Raw genomic sequence first — 19,667 nt, 5'->3', positions numbered from 1 at the left:
ACTTCTGGGCTAATAACCACTTATCAGAGAGTGCATACCGTGTTTGTTCTTTTGTGATTGGGTTACCCTTTTTTTTTTAATATATTATTTTACATAAGTACACTGTAGCTGTCTTCAGACTAATCAGAAGAGGGCACCAGATCTCATTAAGGGTGGTTGTGAGCCACCGTGTGGTTGCTGGGATTTGAACTCAGGGCCTTCAGAAGAGCAGTCGATGCTCTTACCCTCTGAGCCATCTCACCAGCCCCCTACTTTCTGTCTTAATTTGCTTTCTGTTGCAGTGATAAACACTGTGACCAAGAACAACTTAGGGAAGAAAAAGGTTATTAGGCTTACACATCCTAATTACAGTGATCACTGAAGGAGATCGGGATAGGAACTCAAACAGAAGCAGCAGCATGAACATGGAGGACAGCTGCTTGCTCACTTGTCTTCAGGCTCACATCCTGCCCAGGCCCATCTGCCCAGGATAATACCACCCACTGTTGGCCCTCCTACATTGGTTAACAGAGAAAATGTCCAAGCAGACAGGCCCACAGGCCGGTGTGCGAGAGAGCTGATCGCTCAATTGAGATCTTGTCTTCCAGATATCTCTTGTTTGGGTCCAGTTGACAAAAACTCACCAGCATGCCTCCTGTTCTCTCTCATCATTGGAAGAATATTCTTCTAATATTTTATTAATTACATAAAATCATTAGTTTTTTCTTGCTAATAACTTCTAATGAAAATTCAAATCATGGGATCTGTGACATGAGATGACTCAATCAGTAAAGTGCTTGCTGTACAAACAGAAGGATCTTAGGATCCTGAGAACCCTTGTAAGCAGCAGACCCACGGTGCACACATAATTTCAGTACTGAAAGGACAGAGCTAGGCAGATCCCTGGAGCTCACTGAGAGCAGCTGGCCTGAGTCCCTGAGCCCCCAGTTCAGTGAGAGATCCTGTCTCAGAAAAGAAGCTGGAGAGTGACCAATAAAGACACCAAACACCTCTGACCTGCATGCACACAAACAGGAACACTTACACAAAACTCCAATTAGGAGAAAAACTGTGCATATTAAAGTGTGTTTGTGACAGGGTGCTAAGTGAGCACACAGTTGAAATGGAGCGCCTATTTTCTCCGTCTCCCTTCCTGTGCGTGCCATAGCTTGAGATCTCGTCGTGCATTGCTAGTGTTTGACACTGATCCTAGCTTAGTTCGCTGCTTACCAGTATGTCTTCCTTTCAGACAGCTTTCTTGTTTTGTTTATTGTAGGCTCATACAACACTGCTAGGTTTGGCAAATATGGAAACTCGTTACTTTGCAAAGAAAAAAACCCTTCTAGGCTTGAGTAAACTGGCTGCATTAGCTTCAGACCTTTCAGAGGACACACTGCAAGAGAAGATCGAAGGTAAGGGGTCGGAATGAGAAGGCACCTGAGTCAGTTGCTCTGTGTCTGCCTGGAGTCACTCCATTTCAGTAGGATGCTGCTGCCTGTCTTACCAACTGCCCATACTTTACAGTTCAGTCATGGACTTGGAGTCATTGATCTATCCTTCTGCTAAGGAAGTGGGGACTCGGTTTCCAGCTTTGCTGGCCAGCCGGTCTAGCCACATGAGTGAGCACTGGTTTGCTTTTGTTTGTTTGCTTGCTTGCTTGTTTAAAAAAACCTTGTCTAAAAAAAAGTAAGGTAGAGAGTGATTGAAGAAGTCATCCCATGTCAACCTCTGGTTTGTACACATGCAAAAGCTAAGCCATTGAGTTGAGGGGTTGAGGAAAAAGGTAATCCAGTGTTTTTCCGTCAGTACAGAGACCTCTCAGCTAAGGCACGCCCATGACTCACACTTTTGAAGTGCTGGGACATGGTCACATCATCAGCTTACTTGTCCCTTAGCCAGTGCTTAGGCTGCCCCTGCATCTCATCCCAAGGGAGCAGGACACTGTACACACGCCAGCCTGCACTCTTCAGTTGTTAGTACTGTGAAGATAAAAGGACCATCCTTCAGCCAAGCCTTGAACTTTTTTTTCCCTTGAAATACGGTCTCACTATGAAGCCCAAGCTGGCATTGAACTTACAGTCTTCCCTTATCAACCCCCTGAATGCTGTGAATGAACATATTTAATATTAGATGATATTTTGATAAGCTTGTTAATTTCTGAAGACTGGATAATGCTGTTTGAGATTAGATGTCCTTTTTCCCCCCTTGTTTTGTTTTTTTGTTTGTTTTATTTTTTTTAAGATTTTTTTTTTATGTATATGAGTATACTGTTGCTGTACTCAGACACACCAGTAGAGGGTATCAGAACCCACTACAGATGGCTGTGAGCCACCATGTGGTTCCTGGAAATTGAACTCAGGACCTCTGGAAGAGCAGCCAGTGCTCTTAACTGCTGAGCCATCTCTCCAACCCTTGTTTCTTTTTTTTGGTTTTGTTTTGTTTTGTTTTTGAGGTCTTTCTGTGTAGGTCTTCTTATCCTGGAACTCACTGTAGACCAGCCTGGCCTCGAACTCGGAGATCTTCTTGCCTCTGCCTCCCTAGTTCTAGAATTAAACTATGTCCCTATTCTTAGGAATACCTCCTGAAGTACTTAGAATTTAAATGTCATGAAGCCTGCAGCCTCCCTATGATAGAAAAGGGGGAGGGGAAGAAATGGAGGAGGAAAGCTAGGCCTGCTGGCACATGCCTGTGATTCCTGCACCTTGGAGGCTAGAGTGGAAGAACTGAAGTTTTAAGGCCAATCCTGGCTACATAGAAAACTGAAGGCCAACCTAGGCTGTGTGAGGTCCTGTCTCCAAGAAAAAAAAAATTATTTTGAAAGAGCTAGAGTTGGGCACTCTTGTAATCCCACTAGGAGATAGAAGCTGGCAAATCTCAGTCTCAAAAATTAATTTTAGTTCTGAGTAATTTCTATGGAAAATTTTGAATTATGGGGAAGGGGTGGGGGCCAATTGGAGCTTTCCACCTGCTGAAGGAGCTACTGTGATTTTTGGTTTGGTTTTGCTCGCTGGAAGTTTGTGGAACATTGCTGCTGTGTGTGGGCATGCTGTGCTTCAGCCCGTGTGTTATGAATGCAACGGTGGGCGTACAGCAGTGCAGAGGGCTGGAACCCTTCCCATGGGGTGTTCTTACTTGTTAATGCAAGGGCCTACGTTTATCAATGTTTGGTTTTCTTTCTTATATACCATGGTTTCTGGATAATACCGCTATACTCTTTCACTGAGCTGCCCTGAAGCTGGGGTGCTCACCTCCTGAAGTAGCTTTCTCTCTTGGCAGATACTTTCTGCTGCTGTGGTCTTGGATCGAACAGTAAATGTGTTGTCAGCAATGAAGAATAAGCAGTTAAAGGCATAACATCTGGAGACTGTAGGGTAGCAGTGACTTGCCTTTTGAGCTGTCTAGAGCTGGTTGGCTTTAATATGCATTTCAATGACCATGGTGGAAAGTGAAATCCCATTTTGTCCTTGATCACCAGCCATGGCTGAGCAAGAGCGCTTCCTGCTACACCAGGAGACCCTGCCAGAGCAGCTGCTGACGGAGAGACAGCTGAGTCTTAGTGCAATGCCCGTGTTGACCGCACCACAGCTCATCAGTGTAAGTGTCATAGATGTCGCAGCTGTGTCCTGTGTCCTCCCCCAAAACACAGGCCATATTCTGGAGCACCCAGTAGGATCTTTACCCTCTCTCACCTACTAAGAGACCTTTCCCCTAGAAAAGCTGTTTTGAGTAGGAAGAATTAGCAAGATGCAGCTCCCCAGCCCTCCCAGTGCTCCTTCCTTCTGAAGATTTGTAGGAGTCACAGTGAGATGCTTTCTCAGGGTAGGAGTGCATCCTGTGAGATGACTGTTCCCAGGTGTTACTATCTGCAGTCTCTTGTTAGCAAAACTGTGCTTGAAAAGCTCAGAAGCACAGACTTAAATGCTGCACTGTTTCCTGGCAACAGTGATCCAGGCAGGGCCAGAGCATCTAGGTTGCATCAGATGAGCAGCTGGTGCTCTGCACTCTGCCTTCCTCCTCCCCTTCCCATTTATCCCCAAGTCTGCTCTAATTGCAGCTAAAGGAAAGCAAACAGTCCAGGACCTGAGTGTAGAGGCCCTGGTTAGCAATAGCTTCTGAATGGTGCGCTCTCCTGAGAGACTGAAGATGTAGGCTGTGCATGCTGCTATTTCATGGAAAGTGTGATACCAGGCTTGCTCAGACACACCATCCATTAAAACTCTCCAGTTTCAAAGGTGGAGGCAAAGGGATATTGCAAAACATTATAGATTTAAGCCTCTTTGGTAGCAAAAACTAGGAAATTGTTAAAGAATTAGAATACAGGTTGGTTTTTTTTTTTTTTTGGTTTTTTTCAAGTTATATACAGTTTTTAAAAATGAAATTTGTCTTATGACATATAATGCTAGCAGAAAGAGATAGGAAAACTCATATTGGTAATTTTAATCAAAAAAAAATTGGGGGGTTTTTCTTTTTCTTTTTCTTTTTCTTTTTTTTTTTTAGTTTTTCGAGACAGGGTTTCTCTGTATAGCCCTGGCTGTCCTGGAACTCACTCTGTAGACCAGGCTGGCCTCGAACTCAAAAATCTGCCTGCCTCTGCCTCCCAAGTGCTGGGATTAAAGGCATGTGCCACCACTGCCTGGCAGATTGTTTTGTGTTTTTCAAGACAGGGTTTCTCTGTGTAGTTCTGGCTATCACTTGGAGACCTGCCAGGCTCTGCCTCCTAAAGAAAAAAAAAAGTTTTTGATTAAAAGGTGGCAGGATTTTGAGTAACATGTATAGTCCTAGACTAGATCACACAGGTGTTTGTTCATTTCTACAGCATCAAGCACTGGAACCCAGGGCCTCATATGTTAGGCAGGTGCTCACCACAAACCAGCTGTGTGCTAGGTTGGAGTTTTTGAAGCCATTTGAAAGAGTAGCATTACAAAAGCCAGATGCTGAGAGTGGTCCTGTGAGCTCAGGGGCAGAAATTTATGTCAGAGCTTGTACATGAAAACCTGCTGGAAACCTTGTGTTATATTCTTGATCTAAGAATGTAAATTTTTTGGCATTTTTTTAAAAATATATGTATATTGCATTGTACGTATTAACTTTTGGCTTAGAATATCCATTGTTAGACAGTTTTCTATAGGCAGGATATAGCTCCTAAATGTGGTGATGTTCTTAGCTACAAAAATACATGCAGATTATGTGAAAGAAAATAATGACTTATTTTCTCCTTAAAATGTTGTGGTAATCTGCCTTGGACTTACTACAGCTGTATATCTGTGAAGAAAACAGAAGAGCCAATGAGTATGATTTCAAGAAAGCCTTGGATTTACTGGAGTACATTGATGAGGTAAGAAATCTCTCCAGCTAGGCAGGGCGGCACATGCCTTTAATCTCAGCACTCTAGGGACAGAGGCAGCTGGATCTCTGGGTTCAAGGCCAGTCTAGTCTACAGAGTGATTTCCAGGACTGGCAGAGCTATATAGTAATACCCTGTCTTCAAAAACTGAAAAAGAGAAAAATTGAGAGAGAGACAGAGACAGACCACAATCCCCATCATCCGCCTAGGTATAAAAAAATGACCTCATGGAAAGATTTAACTTTGGGTAAGAGCCTAAAGTTATTTACAAGAGCTGACAGGAAACAGCACGTCCTCAGGAGCACCATCCACACACATCCTTTGGGACAAGGTCGTTTGTTTGCCTAGAGCTCATCAATTGGACTAGACTGGCTGGCCAGCGAGACTCTGGGATCCTCCTTTCTCTCTCTCCCTCTCACACTGGGGCCAGATCCTCATGTGAAAGGCCACACTTTACTCTCTAGGATTTCCCTCCCTGACCCTTTGTCATCTTAACCTACCTCTGAAAGTTCCCCATGAACTCGGTGGTCTGAAACCAACACAGATGTCAACAGAACTAACAGCTCAGAGAAAGGGGTAAAGCGGGCTGGAGAGTCAGGAAAGAGCACCTGCCGCCTTTGCAGAGAACCCAGTGTGTTCATCACACGCACATGGCAGCTCACAACCATCTGTAACTCCAGTTTCAGGAAACCCTGTGCCCTCTTCTGGCCTCCTTGGGCATCATGCACACATATAGTGCATTTATATACATATAAGCAAAATATTCATAAACAAATAAATTTTATAGGTGATTATGAATTAATGTAGAACAATTTTAATTAGGGGTTAATATTGATAATTGTTAATTAAGGGTCAGTATAATTAAATTTTTAATATACATTTTATTTTTAATGCCAAGTTTTAATCGGGTTGTTGTGTTTTGCTGTGAAGGAAGAAGATGTGAGCATTGATGACCTGAAGCTGGAGATTCTGTGCAGAGCCCTGCAGAGAGATGAGTAAGTCCTTGCTTGCACCATGTCCACCGGCAGGAACTGCTCTCAGCTGAACTGTGATGTAGTACACAAGACGGCTTGTGTGCTTCTGGGTATTTCAACTTTGCACATAACACACTATGGGTTTATTTTTTATTCTTTGTGAGTTTAACATCCTGTACCCCAGTCCTTCTCATCTCCCCATCCCTTTGTAGCCTCCCTTTGCCCTTGCAACCTCCCCCTCACCCCCAAATAAAAAACACACAAACAACAAAAGCATAGAAAACATCCTTTCATGGAAGCTGTAGTGTGTCACAGTGTGTCCCACAGTATGTCCCTCTGTCCACACATCTTCACTTGCTATGTTCACTGCAATGAATCATTGATCTGGTTCCAGATCTCTGGCCTCTGTGACATCATCAGTATTGGATCCTTACTGGACCTCCTCCTGGTTGTCCTGTTGTTGCTCTGTGTCATGGAGATCCTGCAGCTTTGAATCAGCAGGACTGGTCCTTACACACATCTCAACCATTCGAAGATAGAGATTCTGGGATGGGCCAATCAGAGCCCTGAATCTGGGCCTGGTTGGTAGCTGAGCTGGTCAGCGTGCCACTGTCAGCCAGAGGCAAGGTCAGCTGTCATACCCTCAGGCTAGCTCACCTGCACACCCTCCTCCAGAGCCAGCCCCACTCTGCTGCCCAGAACCCCTCTGAAGTCTTGCAGCCTGCGAGGGGCTGGGCCAGCTCTCCTGCTCTCTCTGCCCTGGACTGGCTCTACTCTGCTGTTCAGGCAAAGTGTGAGGCAGGCTATTCTTAGTGAGAAGCAGGACCAGCTCCCCTGCTCTCAGAGACATGCTATAATTTTGATGAGAACTCCCTGTCCTGGTTTCAAATTTGTAACCATTGTGTGTGGGTGTGGTAGAGGTCAAAGAATAACTTTTACAACAACTCTCTCCTTCCCTACCTTTACCTGGTATCAAACTTGGGACATCAGACCTACATGGCAAACATGTTTGCACACTAAGCCATCTTGCCAGGCCTGACCCTAGCTTCTAGTCTGATTGGCTACGGCTTGTGTACATGGAGCATCAGAAAGCAGCAATGGTATGGTCAGGTGCCCGCCACTCTTGCTAACTGATGTGTGCACTCACAGTCAGGAAGGCAGAAATTGCTGAGAACTGTTTATACTGCTGTGCTCAGGAAGCCAGCCTTTTAGGATGCTGACCAGATGTGTTACTTGAAGCATTTTCTTCAGAAAGATAGCTCACAGCCAGCAGGTATGATGATAACACACCTGTAATTCTAGTAGCACCTGAGAGATGAGGCATGAGGATAAAGAGTTTGGGGCCAGCCTGTACTACATAGCAAAATGCTGTGTCCAAAAACACAGTCTTTTTAAAGCTTCTGTAGTAGTGACATTGATGGCATGTGCTGCCAGTGTAGTTCAGGCCAGAACAGATCTAGATAGGCCCCACATTTAAAGTTCATTGCATTGATAACTTAGAGCAGTTCACAGAACTTGACACTCAATCCCATCATCCCATTGCCATCAGGAGAAGGCCACAGGTGCAAACCAAACCCATGTGTCTCAGTGCCATAATGGTTCCATTTCCCTCATGGTTTTCTTTTTCAGCTGGTCTGGTTCAGACGGCAAAGATGATCCCATTGAAGTGTCCAAAGACAGTGTGTTTGTGAAGATCTTGCAGAAACTTATAAAAGACGGTAAGTGGCTTATTAACTATTAGAGATTAAATATTGTAACTGGGCTTGGTGGAGTATACCTTTAATCCCAGCACTTGGGAGGAAGAGGCAGGCAGATCTCTTGAGTTTGAGGCCAGCCTGCTCTACAGAGTGAGTTGTAGGGTAGCTAAAGCTGTTACACAGAAAAAGTTGCTGGTTGGTTTTGGATGTCATGGGAATAGTGTGCTGCCAACACGACCTGTGCCAGAGGGTCAGAGGAAACGGGATCATGTGCAGATAAGCCTTGTTCTCAGTGAAGCTGCTTTTCTGCTCTTGGTACTGGGAACCCAGGGTTAACAAGGCTCAGGTGAAGTTCTCCCCCCACCCCACCCACCCACCCACCGCCAGTGATACAAACTCGGGTTGTAAACAGCAAAAGTCTATGACTGAAGTAGTTATCTGCTGACTCCTGCAAAGACTGCAAGTGTGAAATGAGAGGTAGACTTTTTGGTGATTTTCTTCCTGAGCTGCTCAAGCATAAATGACAAGAGGGCTGGAGAAATGGCTTAGCAGTTAACAGTGCTTCTTGCTCTTCAGAGGACCAGCATTCAGTTCCTAGGTTCCCTGCCAGGCAGCTCACAAACTGCCTGTACCTCCAGTTCCTTAGTAAGCAGCACCTACTCTGGCCTCCATAGTCACACACATGGCATGTGAAAAAAAGCAAGGGCTGCTGGGCCATCTCAGCAAGTAGAGACACTTCTACCAGGCCTGAGGACTTGAGTTCAATCCCCAGGATGACCCACATGGTGGAAGGAAACAACCAACTCCTAGAAGTTGTCCTCTGACCTACATACCCACACACACACTCTAAGAGGACGTGGAATAGTGGCTCTATCTGAGCCCCCACAAGGTGACTTCCAACTGTCTGTAACTCCAGTCTCAGGGACTCTGAAGTCCTTGCCTTTGCAGGCACTAGGCATATATGTAGTATGCATTCATACTTGCAGGCAGAACACTCATACATATAAAACAAATCTAAATAACTAAATAGTTATAGTTTAAAGAAAATATAATTTAAAAATTGGGGTGGCTGGACAGTTAGGAGCACTTGCAGTTTTTCCCCAAGAAGCTGGCTTTGACTGCCAGCAACCACACGGTGGCTCACAGCCATCTGTGCCTCCATTTCCAGGGGACAGAACACTAGGCACATGTGTAGTGTGCACACACAGACATGCAGGCAAAATACTCATGCATAATGATATTAAAATGCTTAAAGACTTTTAAAAATCTTTTTAAAAAGTGAAATTGCAATACTTACATCCATTTTAGACATTAAAACTAAAATTCGATTTAGAAAAAAAAAAAAACAACTAAGAACTGAGTATGCTTGTGTCTAAAGCAGTGAGAAGATGGAATTTGCTGAAAAAGGCCCATGTCTACTGCTTTGGGAAAGACAAATCTTAAAAGAACCCTGCCTTTCTGTTGTATATTGAGAGTTTAACAAGTACAGAATGTCAGAAAGGCACAGAAGACAGAATGGTCTACACAGAGGCAGGTGGGATTCCTACTGAATTGCTGGATCAACACCAGGGTGGGTGCCAAGTCCCAGCAGTGCATAGACTGGCCAGCCGGCCTGCCTCTTGCAGGTCTTTGTGGATCCAGAGATGCTGTATTTGAAATAGCCAGTGAGTGAATGGAGCCTGAGTCCAGTGACCCTGCAGAATGGCTAAGAATGGCAGTCACACAGTCCCCAACATTCGCTGTGCACCTGCTGCAAGCTATATCATTTAATAATCTACATAGAACATGCCTGCCCCTACTTGGCTCATAGGTGCGCCATAGACCTTTGGGGTTTTGATGCTATTGAATTGTTCAACTTATAACAAATATAAAAAGATGGTGCTAGATATATCAAGAATACTTTATTATTTGACAAGCACCTCCTCTCAAGGATATCCCCTTTAAAGCCAGAGTCAGGACTGGCATGATGGTACATGCCTTTAATCCCAGCACTCAGGAGGTAGAGCCAGGCAGATATCAGTGAGCACAAGTCCAGCCTTTTCTACAAAGCAAGTCCGGGACAGCTAGGTCTACACAGAAACCCTGCCTCAAGAAAACAAAGAGAGCCTGATAGTAATGTAACAAATGATATGATACAACTTTGCTCATTTTAAGTCTTGTCCTGTTTCCTTTGTCAGATGAGGTTACATGCGGTGTTATAATTGTGTGGCTCAATAGTCCCCTGGTTGCTTCTTCCTGTCTTTCCTAATCCTGCTGTCCTGGTGCCTGACCTCAGTTGAAATGCTAGGGTGTGTGTGTGTGTGTGTGTGTGTGTGTGTGTGTGTTCGTGTGTTCGTGTGTTCGTGTGTTCGTGTATTTATTTCTTTGGGACAAAGGCTTACTGTGCTGATCGGGCTGCTCTTGGGCTGTCAGGTTCAAAGGACCCTTCTCCAGCAGTCTGAGTGCTGGAAGGACAGGTACCTTGTTTAAGTTATAACACCTTTGCAGTACTGTAGCCAGCTTTGTGACAATGTTTCTATTAAATTATTCTCCCAATGGGGCAACATAGAAATGACTATTAGTTGAAAACTTACACATTGAAGAAATGTCTTAAATGTAGGGAAAAAAAAGAAAATTTCAGCCGGGCAGTTGTGGTGCACGCCTTTAATCCCAGCACCTGGGAGGCAGAGGCAGGCGGATTTCTGAGTTCAAGGCCAGCCTGGACTACAGAATGAGTTCCAGGACAGCCAGGGCTACACAGAGAAAGCCTGTCTCGAAAAACCAAAAAAGAGAAAGAAAGAAAGGAAGGAAGGAAGGGGAGGGAGGGAGGGAGGGAGAGAGAGAGAGAGAGAGAGAGAGAGAGAGAGAGAGAGAGAGAGAGAGAGAGAGAGAGAGAGAGAGAGAGAGAGAAAGGAAGAAAGGAAGAAAGGAAGAAAGGAAAGAGAAAATTTCAAATTCTGCTGAAGGTTTCCTCTGGAGCAGCTGCTCCGTCCGACCAGTAAAAACCTGCAGGGCTCTGAAGAGGCTGCTGTCCCCTAAGGGCTCTGACTGGGAGGAGGCCACAGTGTGGGCATGTTTGCTGAGTGACTTAGCAGTATTGGCTGCTCTACTGAGGAGTCTGAAAAATCAGAAGTGATTCTGTCTTTCGTTTGCAGGCATCCAGCTCAGCGAATACTTGCCGGAGGTGAAGGACCTACTGCAAGCAGAGCAGCTGGGGAGCCTCAAGTCCAACTCTTACTTTGAATTTGTTCTAAAAGCAAATTATGAGTATTATGTCCAAGGACAGATGTGACATTTGTAGATATGGTTGTTTCTAAAATTTGTATAAATATTTGCTTATAAAAAAAAATTGAGGCCAAAAAACTTAGGTCTTGATGAACTTGAAGTCTGTTTTATCTGTGACGGCCAGGTTTTCCATGCTTCCTGTGGGAGCTATGATATAAAAGGAAGTGGAACCCTAATGCTCTTTTTCAGCTGTAAGGTATTTCCTCCTCCTCTTCCACTTGAAGTTGCCCTTGCTTCTGTGTTACTGCCCTTCTCCAACCTCCCTTGGTCCAACGAGGCAGCAAAACAAAGCAGGTTTCCTCGCCCTCAACTGCTTATCTAATGATAGCCCTGAAATAGTATAGGAGTGTATACAGTAATATACATATAAGTAACATTTTATGGACCGAGCAGGTTGTGCCTATTTATTTGGGTCTGCAATTAAGAGGCTGTGAGTGTGAGAGAGCGGGAGTGGTGAGATGTTGGAGGAGGCAAGGGAAGGGGCAAACATGAGAGATTGCCCTCTGCTTACGAACATGGGGATTCTCTGGAACGCTGATCTCTTGGTCGGAGCCAGAGGGAAGTACCTACTTAGCAAACTGAAGGTGAGGCCTTACTGACTTACACTGTCAGTAAACCAAACCACTGGGTCTAACTCTGGAGAGTTGACAGCTGGTAATTCACTGGGAATCTTCCTCACTTTCTACATTGACTTAAAAATTAAAAGCAAGGGATGACTTTTAATTAAAAGCAAGAGATGGCTCAGAGGTTAAGAGCACTGACTGCTCTTCCAGAGGACCTGAGTTCAATTCCCAGCAACCACATGGTGGCTTACAACCATCTGTAATGGGATCCAGACCCCTCTTCTGCTATGTCTAGAGAAAGTGACAGTGTACTCACATACATAAAATAAATCTTTAAAAAAAAAAAAAGCCAAAAAACCCATTAAGATAGGGGTCTCACTATATAACTCTGGCTGACCTAGAGCTCACTCTTGTAGACCAGGATGGCCTCAGACTCACAGATCCACCTGCTTCCTGAGTTTGGGGTTAAAAGTGTGGGCCACCACACCCATCAATAATGGGTGAGTCTTAATGAAAGTGTTTTAGTAAGATGTTTGTGTGGCTTTCTGAGCTATCAATAAGTTGTCACTGCTACCAAATATGGTACTGGCATTGGCTATGATCTCAGTATTGACTCACAAGCCTAGGATGGTTTCTAATCTCACCATAGATGGTCCCTTCACAAGCACTGTGATGCCAAGGGTAATCTACCCAGAGATGTTGCTCTGGGAGCTCTGGCCATGGTCTACCTGTCTGAAGGAGGGCGCAAAGCCTTTATGTCAATTACTGCAGCTCCAGAATAGTCAATATTTAAACTTACTCCAACAGTAAAAATGAAATTAAGACTTTCTTTCAATTTTGGCTGGACGGTGGTGGCGCACACCTGTAATCCCAGCACTTGGGAGGCAGAGGCAGGTGGATTTCTGAGTCGAGGCCAGCGTGGTCTACAGAGTGAGTTCTAGGACAGCCAGGGCTACATAGAAAAACCCTGTCTAGGGGGGGGGGAAGACTTTCAATTTTGAATATCTTTCCCTCCTAAGTTTTAAAAACTGGTCACATAATCCATCTCTGAAGAATTAATGATTTGTTTCAAGTCAAGTAGCTAAGACTGTCTCCTGGTACCCAGTGACACATTCTTCTTGGGACCCTTTGTTGGCCTATCCGTTAGTTCAGCATGAAGTAGTTAGGACTGTGGATGACAGCAGCTACCCTTCTTCCCAAAGTGAGTATGCCATGTTCTGAGGATGCTGGGTCAGTCAGGACCTGGGTAGGACAAGCACACTTGCTGCAAACCCCTGGAGAGGGCCCTGGCCACCTGTATGGAGCACAGAGGAAGAGGTTTTATTGTTCATTCTCTTGACTGGCTGCTGTGGGGAGAGCCAGAGGTCTGCAGGACAAACAAACTCATGGCATCTCATGTATAAAGTACAATATATGCTGAAAACACACAGTGTGTGTATATGTGTTGTATATATGTTTATCATTATATGTGTATGATACAATATGTGTATATTATATGGAATGTACATATATACACATTATATAAAATAAACTTTTTGAGGTAAGGTCTCACTATGCAGCTCTGGCTGGCCTCAAACTCTTCAGTCCCTCTGCCTTAGCCTCCTAAGTGCTAAAACTGCAAGTGTGCACACTAGCCCTGGCTAGAACAATTTTTTTTTAAGGCATGGAGCGTGACATTCAGCTCATATCCAAAATAAACACAAGTAACTGGTTGATCTGGAAGCCCTGGGCTTCTGTTTTGAAATGAGCTGCAGTAGACCACCTTTTGTATTATGTGGGGAACAGTGAGTACTTTACACACCCTTTGACTTCTGTTCTCAGAGGAGCTTTTCCAGTTTTTCCCTCCCCTGCTAGGATGGCAGAGCCTTGTATGGATCTGCATTTTGGTGCACCATAGCCTTAATAAAAAGATTTTCTTTGTGTCTGTTTTTTACTCCTTAGAACCGATTTCTTAGGCTCAGCACCGCAAACTGGGCAGCCTGAATTCAATCCCCAGAGTGAGTAGAGGGAGAAGACCAGCTCCCATTCCTGTCCTGTGGCACATGTGCCCTCCCTGTGAGGCTCAGTGGTTCCAGAGCTGCTGCAAGGGTTGGAAGGGTAGAGCTGACCTGTGCTGCTGCCCACTGGGGAAGGGCAGACTGATGCTAATACAAGCCTATGCTACAACAGAACTGGGGGTTCCCGTGTTGCCTGTTAGCTGTCCTCTTTTCTTCTGGTAGATACCGCAAGGACTAACAGGATGTGAGGGGTGAGGGGGCAAAGGAGAGAGAAAGGTGTGGGTATGCCGCATGGTAGTGTAAGTGCCCTGCACACAAGCATTTAGGGGGCCAGCAAGAAGATGGCGAGAGCCTAGCTGGGATACCAGAGAAAAACTGTCAGGGAAGGAAAGGGTGGAGGTGAGGTTAGAGTTCATCTGCCCTGTTCACCTGCCTCCTGCTGCTGTGCCAGGTGTGGGGCAGCAGGTTTCCTGTAGTTCCCTGACTCGAGTTGACTGTCATGCAAAGCTGATAAATCTACATAGTGGGATAAACCCGAGCTTCCAAGAGGCTCGAGAGCAGGCACACTGGAGTCTGGGGCAGTACGTACAGCCCAGCCCCACTGAGGTCCAGACATCAGGACAATTCTCCCAGCATCCATGGCCCAAATATAAGCACTCCCCAAAGCTGAACATAGTATGCATTTGCTGCTTACTTTCTAACAGTTCCATTGTTCTGGCACAGGACATAGGCAAAGCCACGAAGCTGATGCTGGTTAGGCAGTGCAGCCCAGGTTTAGGAAGAGCTGTGTGGGAGCCTGGCGTCGCTTCATGGAGTCTCTGCTCTCAGAGGCTCTGCACCTGTCCCAGCTGCTAAGTTCCACTCCAAATGGGAACAGCTATTTTGGGAGCGCTTAAGCCATCAGAAAAGTGAATGGCTCCATGGTGGCTTGGCTCTGATGCACCCCTCAAAGCATGTCGCCTGGTTGGTCACAGAACACTTTCCTTTGGGCTTTCTTATCCCTCTCCCTGCCCAAATTGAGACAGGCGCCAAGAGATGACCTCTACTCACTCCCACCCCACCTTCCATAAGTAGCTCCTTCTAGAAACCTAAAGGCAGATCCCCTTCTATTAGCGGTATAAATAGAACCCACACAGGCCTGGCAGGTGGTGGCCCCAAGGTGGATGGGAAGCAGCCGGGCTGACAGGCATCATCCTCTAAATATAAAGATGAGTCTGCCTGGGAGGAGCTGCTCCTGGGCTCCAGTGTAAGGTCTTAGTGCTCCTTAGAAGGTATATTCATCACCACCTCTCTCTGCCTCAGCCCCTCTAGGTTCCAACAGTTCCAGGTATGACCCTTCTTTCAGACCCAGGGGAGGGAAGCTCAGTGCCACCAAAGAAGGGGTATCATTTGCTTAGCCTACCAACTAGATGACAGTCAATCTGAGTTTGGGATTTACACACACACAAACACACACTCTGACCTGACCCTTCCATCCCTTTCAAGAGTACACTGTAGAATGCAGGAATGCCCCCCCACCCACCCACCCCTGCCTCCCTACCCTGTGCCAGAGCCACATAGTCCCCATGCCTCCTCTCACTACCTCCTCCTCTTCCACCAGTTGTCTGCCCAGTGACAGCTGCATTCCTACACTGACTGACAGCAAGTGGGGGTGAATGGGGGTGATGTGTGTCAGATCTCCGGATTGGGGAGCTTTGAAGTGGGAAAGAAAATGGAGTTCAAATGTGGGGGTTATTTTCCATCCCTACCTGGAGCCCATGACCCCTCCCAGCTCACCTGACCACAGGGCTCCCTCCCCTGGGCTTAAGCATCAGGGCTTGGTAGTCTGACTTAAGAACCCATAAATGGGAAATGGGGTGCATTGTGGCAGGTCAAGCAACCGTGTGCCCAGGTGGGCAGATCTGGAGACACCTTTGAAACAGATAAAACCCGGGAAGTGCAGACCAGCAATCTGCAAAACTGACCTTTGGCCCGGCCCAGTCATCCAGGGAACCTTGGAGCCAGTTGGGAGGGGCAGACAGCAGGGGATGCTCTCCATATATGGCCTGGTCCGGTCCTAGCTACCTGGGCCACGGCCAGTCCTCTCCTTCTTTGGTCAGTGCAGGAGACCCGGGCTGGGACCCGGGCTGAGAACCAGCCGAAGGAAGGGACTCTAGTGCCCGACACCCAAATATGGCTTGGGAAGGGCAGCAACATTCCTGCGGGGCGGTGTGGAGAGAGCTCCCGGGACTATATAAAAACCTGAGCAAGGGACAGGCGGTCACACGGACGTGAAGCCTCACTTCCTACCCTCGGCACCCAGGGCCAGAGTCAGAGCAGCAGGTAGGGTGGAGGTGGGGAGGGTGACCTGGAGGATATTTCTCCAAACTCATATCCAACTGGTTTGGGCTGCTGAGTGGGTGTGTAGGATATGCCTGGGGTCTGACATCTGTCCAGGACCACCCGCAGGTCAGTCTTCCTTCCCCTCTTACTGGGGACTAAATCCAAGTCCTCCTGTAAGAGGGCAAGCCAGTGCTTTTTTTTTTTTTTTTGGTTTTTCGAGACAGGGTTTCTCTGTATGGCTGTCCTGGAACTCACTTTGTATACCAGACTGTCCTCGAACTCAGAAATCTGCCTGCCTCTGCTTAAGTCAGTGCTTTCCTACTGAGTCACATACCAGCCTCTGGTTGGTTGAGATTTCTTTCCCTGGATTATATTTTTCTCTCCTGCCTTTCATCCCTTTCTCCTTCCTTTTCCCCCTTACTCTGCTGGGATCAAATCTGGGCTCTTGTGATGCAAGAGGTGGACTGGATCTCTCACAGGGCTACACCCCAGCCCCCAGGGGGACTGCTTTGAAGATAAGTTTGGAGAGAGTCAAGTATGGTCTTAGCCTTGGGGCAACTCCCTCTGAGCTCAAGGCTTTTTTTTTTTTTTTTTTTTTTTTTTTCTAAATGGCAGCAAACCTGGCTACTCTTCTCTGAAATAGGAGACAGATGGGAAGTTTCCTTCTGAGTTTAGAATGCCGTGGGTGTTCAAACGGACGACTTTTCCGTAGTTGGGTAGAATCCTTGACCCTCTGACCGGACAGGCAGGTGGACAGCGGGCCTTAATGCCTCCTTCACAGATGAGATTATGAGCAGAGAAGACAGCAGTAGTGCTGGCTGTAGTGTGCGTGGTGGCCTACAGTGAATGTGGAGGGTCTCAGGATGTCCCCTGCATGCCTAGTTGGAGGACTTAGTGTGCTCCAACTAAGAGACTGCTTCCCTTAGCGAAAGCATGGCCTTAAGCTGGAAAAGCATCCTCTGGCCCTGTGCAAGGAAGAGGATGGGAGAAAGGAGTTTCTGGATCTCCAAAGTGAAGATGGGTTAAGCAGAGCCGCATCCTCACCCCCATCACACATACACAATGCTCACCACCTTGCCTTTGCAGAAACTAGACACCATGTGCGACGAAGACGAGACCACCGCTCTTGTGTGTGACAACGGCTCTGGCCTGGTGAAAGCTGGCTTTGCCGGGGATGATGCCCCCAGGGCTGTATTCCCATCCATCGTGGGCCGACCCCGTCACCAGGTCAGGCTGCTGGCAGGGAAGGATAGGCTCTCTGAATACAGCCAATGATCTCCTCAACCCCCGGCCGTAACAAGTATCTGATGTCTCCATCTGCAGGGTGTCATGGTAGGTATGGGTCAGAAGGACTCCTACGTAGGTGATGAGGCCCAGAGCAAGCGAGGTATCCTGACCCTGAAGTACCCCATTGAGCATGGCATCATCACCAACTGGGACGACATGGAGAAGATCTGGCACCACACCTTCTACAATGAGCTGCGTGTGGCCCCTGAGGAGCACCCGACCCTGCTCACTGAGGCCCCCTTGAACCCCAAAGCTAACCGGGAGAAGATGACTCAAATCATGTTTGAGACCTTCAACGTGCCTGCCATGTATGTGGCTATCCAGGCGGTGCTGTCCCTCTATGCCTCTGGCCGTACCACCGGTAAGTGCTCACCTATGGCTCATGCTGGCCCAGGTAGTGTTGCCCCAACATTCCAGCCCAGGTTTTTAATCCTCTGTCCTATTCCCATCCTGTGCCACTGCTCTCTCTGCTGGTCCCCTCCACTCACACACTGTCCCTCCCCTGCACAGGCATTGTGTTGGATTCTGGGGATGGTGTCACCCACAATGTGCCCATCTATGAGGGCTATGCCTTGCCTCACGCCATCATGCGTCTGGACCTGGCCGGTCGCGACCTCACTGACTACCTGATGAAAATCCTCACCGAGCGTGGCTATTCCTTTGTGACCACAGGTGCGTGCTCCCAATGCCCGCTGAGGGTGGGTAGGCCGAGGGTAAGCACACGCCCCAGGCCTTGCCCTGAAGCCTCCCACTGCTTTTGCTCTTGCAGCTGAACGTGAGATTGTGCGTGACATCAAAGAGAAGCTGTGCTATGTGGCCCTGGACTTCGAGAATGAGATGGCCACCGCTGCCTCTTCCTCCTCCCTGGAGAAGAGCTATGAGCTGCCTGATGGGCAGGTCATCACCATCGGCAACGAGCGTTTCCGTTGCCCGGAGACGCTCTTCCAGCCTTCCTTTATCGGTGAGCCGCCAGCTCCGCTGGTGTGCGGGGATCGGTTTCCCTCGCCCCATGCCTCAAGAGTACGGGGTCTCCACCCAGTGCCCTTAGTCTGACTCTGTGGTTGCTCACACTGCCTCTCCCCTGGGCACCAGGTATGGAGTCTGCGGGGATCCATGAGACCACCTACAACAGCATCATGAAGTGCGACATCGACATCAGGAAGGACCTGTACGCCAACAACGTCATGTCAGGGGGCACCACCATGTACCCTGGTATCGCTGACCGCATGCAGAAGGAAATCACAGCTCTGGCTCCCAGCACCATGAAGATCAAGGTGGATGACGTGCCTGGTGTGGGCGGAGACTAGGGGAGGGAGGGAACACGCAGTTGTTCCCTGACACTCTTGTCTTGCAGATCATCGCCCCCCCTGAGCGCAAGTACTCAGTGTGGATCGGTGGCTCCATCCTGGCCTCGCTGTCCACCTTCCAGCAGATGTGGATCACCAAGCAGGAGTACGACGAGGCTGGCCCCTCCATTGTGCACCGCAAATGCTTCTAGGCGCACCCGAGTCTGCGTTCTCTCTCTCTCCTCAGGACAACAATCGACAATCGTGTTGTGGTTGCAGGGTGGCCTCATCCTCCGCTGTGGCTCCATCGCCACCACTGCAGCCAGCGCCTGTTTTTGATGTGTACATACATTGACTCGTTTTACCTCATTTTGTTATTTTTCAAACAAAGCCCTGTGGAAGGAAATGGAAAACTTGAAGCATTAAAGCCAGCCATTCTGTTTTGCTCCAATAAAATGAGTGTTGTCTTTATTTACTGGGAGTAGGCAGTGGGCAGGCGTAGGACCCGGCTCCACCTCTCACTGTTCACAGAGCTCCGACTGGTTGAGTTCCTTCGGAAACGAAATTAGGAAGTTAGTCTACTCACCCAAACTGCATGGTTTTTCCTTCTGGATCATAGTCAGTCCCCTTATAGGGGATCTAAGTGGCTTGCCTGGTCCCTGGCTGCTTGGCAACGCATCTTCCCCTTTAAGAGATGGCCGCTGCTGACTGTGAATTGGCAGGCGCTGGCCGTGGTGCTGCCCGAAGCGCCTCTGGCCAGGGCTGGAAATTGGATCCTCTAGTCTAACAAGTACGTTATGAGAGCAGTCACCATCTTGTCCTTTCCATCAAACATTGGTGGCGCAGAGAAGCGCTCTTCTTGCAGGGCTGTGGAGAAGCTACCAGGGAGGGAAGACAAGGAAGGAGCAGGGCTATCCAGAAAGGAAGCACCTCACAAAGTCCAAAGCTGGCAGC

The 19,667-nt window shown here is 47.4% G+C and overlaps 2 protein-coding genes across 2 annotated transcripts in view; both read left to right on the top strand.

The window, feature by feature from the left end:
* The window catches only part of Nup133 (nucleoporin 133), a 54,449-nt gene extending 42,806 nt beyond the window's left edge, over positions 1-11,643 (top strand). Inside the window, exons 21-26 of the mRNA XM_031341761.1 lie at positions 1,256-1,391; positions 3,455-3,573; positions 5,234-5,314; positions 6,254-6,318; positions 7,927-8,015; positions 11,129-11,643. Coding sequence (XP_031197621.1) covers positions 1,256-1,391; positions 3,455-3,573; positions 5,234-5,314; positions 6,254-6,318; positions 7,927-8,015; positions 11,129-11,265 — 627 coding nt within the window. The 3' untranslated portion in view covers positions 11,266-11,643. The remainder of the gene's footprint in view (positions 1-1,255; positions 1,392-3,454; positions 3,574-5,233; positions 5,315-6,253; positions 6,319-7,926; positions 8,016-11,128) is intronic.
* A 4,364-nt stretch (positions 11,644-16,007) lies between these two features.
* Positions 16,008-19,064, top strand: Acta1 (actin alpha 1, skeletal muscle). Its single transcript, XM_031341760.1, has 7 exons — positions 16,008-16,140; positions 17,227-17,367; positions 17,464-17,788; positions 17,938-18,099; positions 18,197-18,388; positions 18,520-18,701; positions 18,782-19,064. The coding sequence occupies exons 2-7, from the start codon at positions 17,239-17,241 to the stop codon at positions 18,923-18,925; spliced, it is 1,134 nt and encodes a 377-aa protein (XP_031197620.1). The 5' UTR covers positions 16,008-16,140; positions 17,227-17,238; the 3' UTR covers positions 18,926-19,064.
* Positions 19,065-19,667: the final 603 nt, after the last annotated feature.

Source organism: Mastomys coucha, unplaced genomic scaffold (assembly GCF_008632895.1).
Source record: "Mastomys coucha isolate ucsf_1 unplaced genomic scaffold, UCSF_Mcou_1 pScaffold22, whole genome shotgun sequence".
NCBI classification, from domain to species: domain Eukaryota; kingdom Metazoa; phylum Chordata; class Mammalia; order Rodentia; family Muridae; genus Mastomys; species Mastomys coucha.
The sequence above is the reverse complement of the archived record's forward strand: the minus strand, read 5'-3'. Positions and strand labels throughout refer to the sequence as shown.

Bases quoted from the DNA above. Each gene is read 5' to 3' on its own strand.
- Acta1 (XM_031341760.1), top strand. From the start codon at position 17,239: ATGTGCGACGAAGACGAGACCACCGCTCTTGTGTGTGACAACGGCTCT. The intron at 17,368-17,463 runs GTCAGGCTGCTG...CTCCATCTGCAG, and splicing joins TGGGCCGACCCCGTCACCAG to GGTGTCATGGTAGGTATGGG. The intron at 17,789-17,937 runs GTAAGTGCTCAC...TCCCCTGCACAG, and splicing joins TGCCTCTGGCCGTACCACCG to GCATTGTGTTGGATTCTGGG.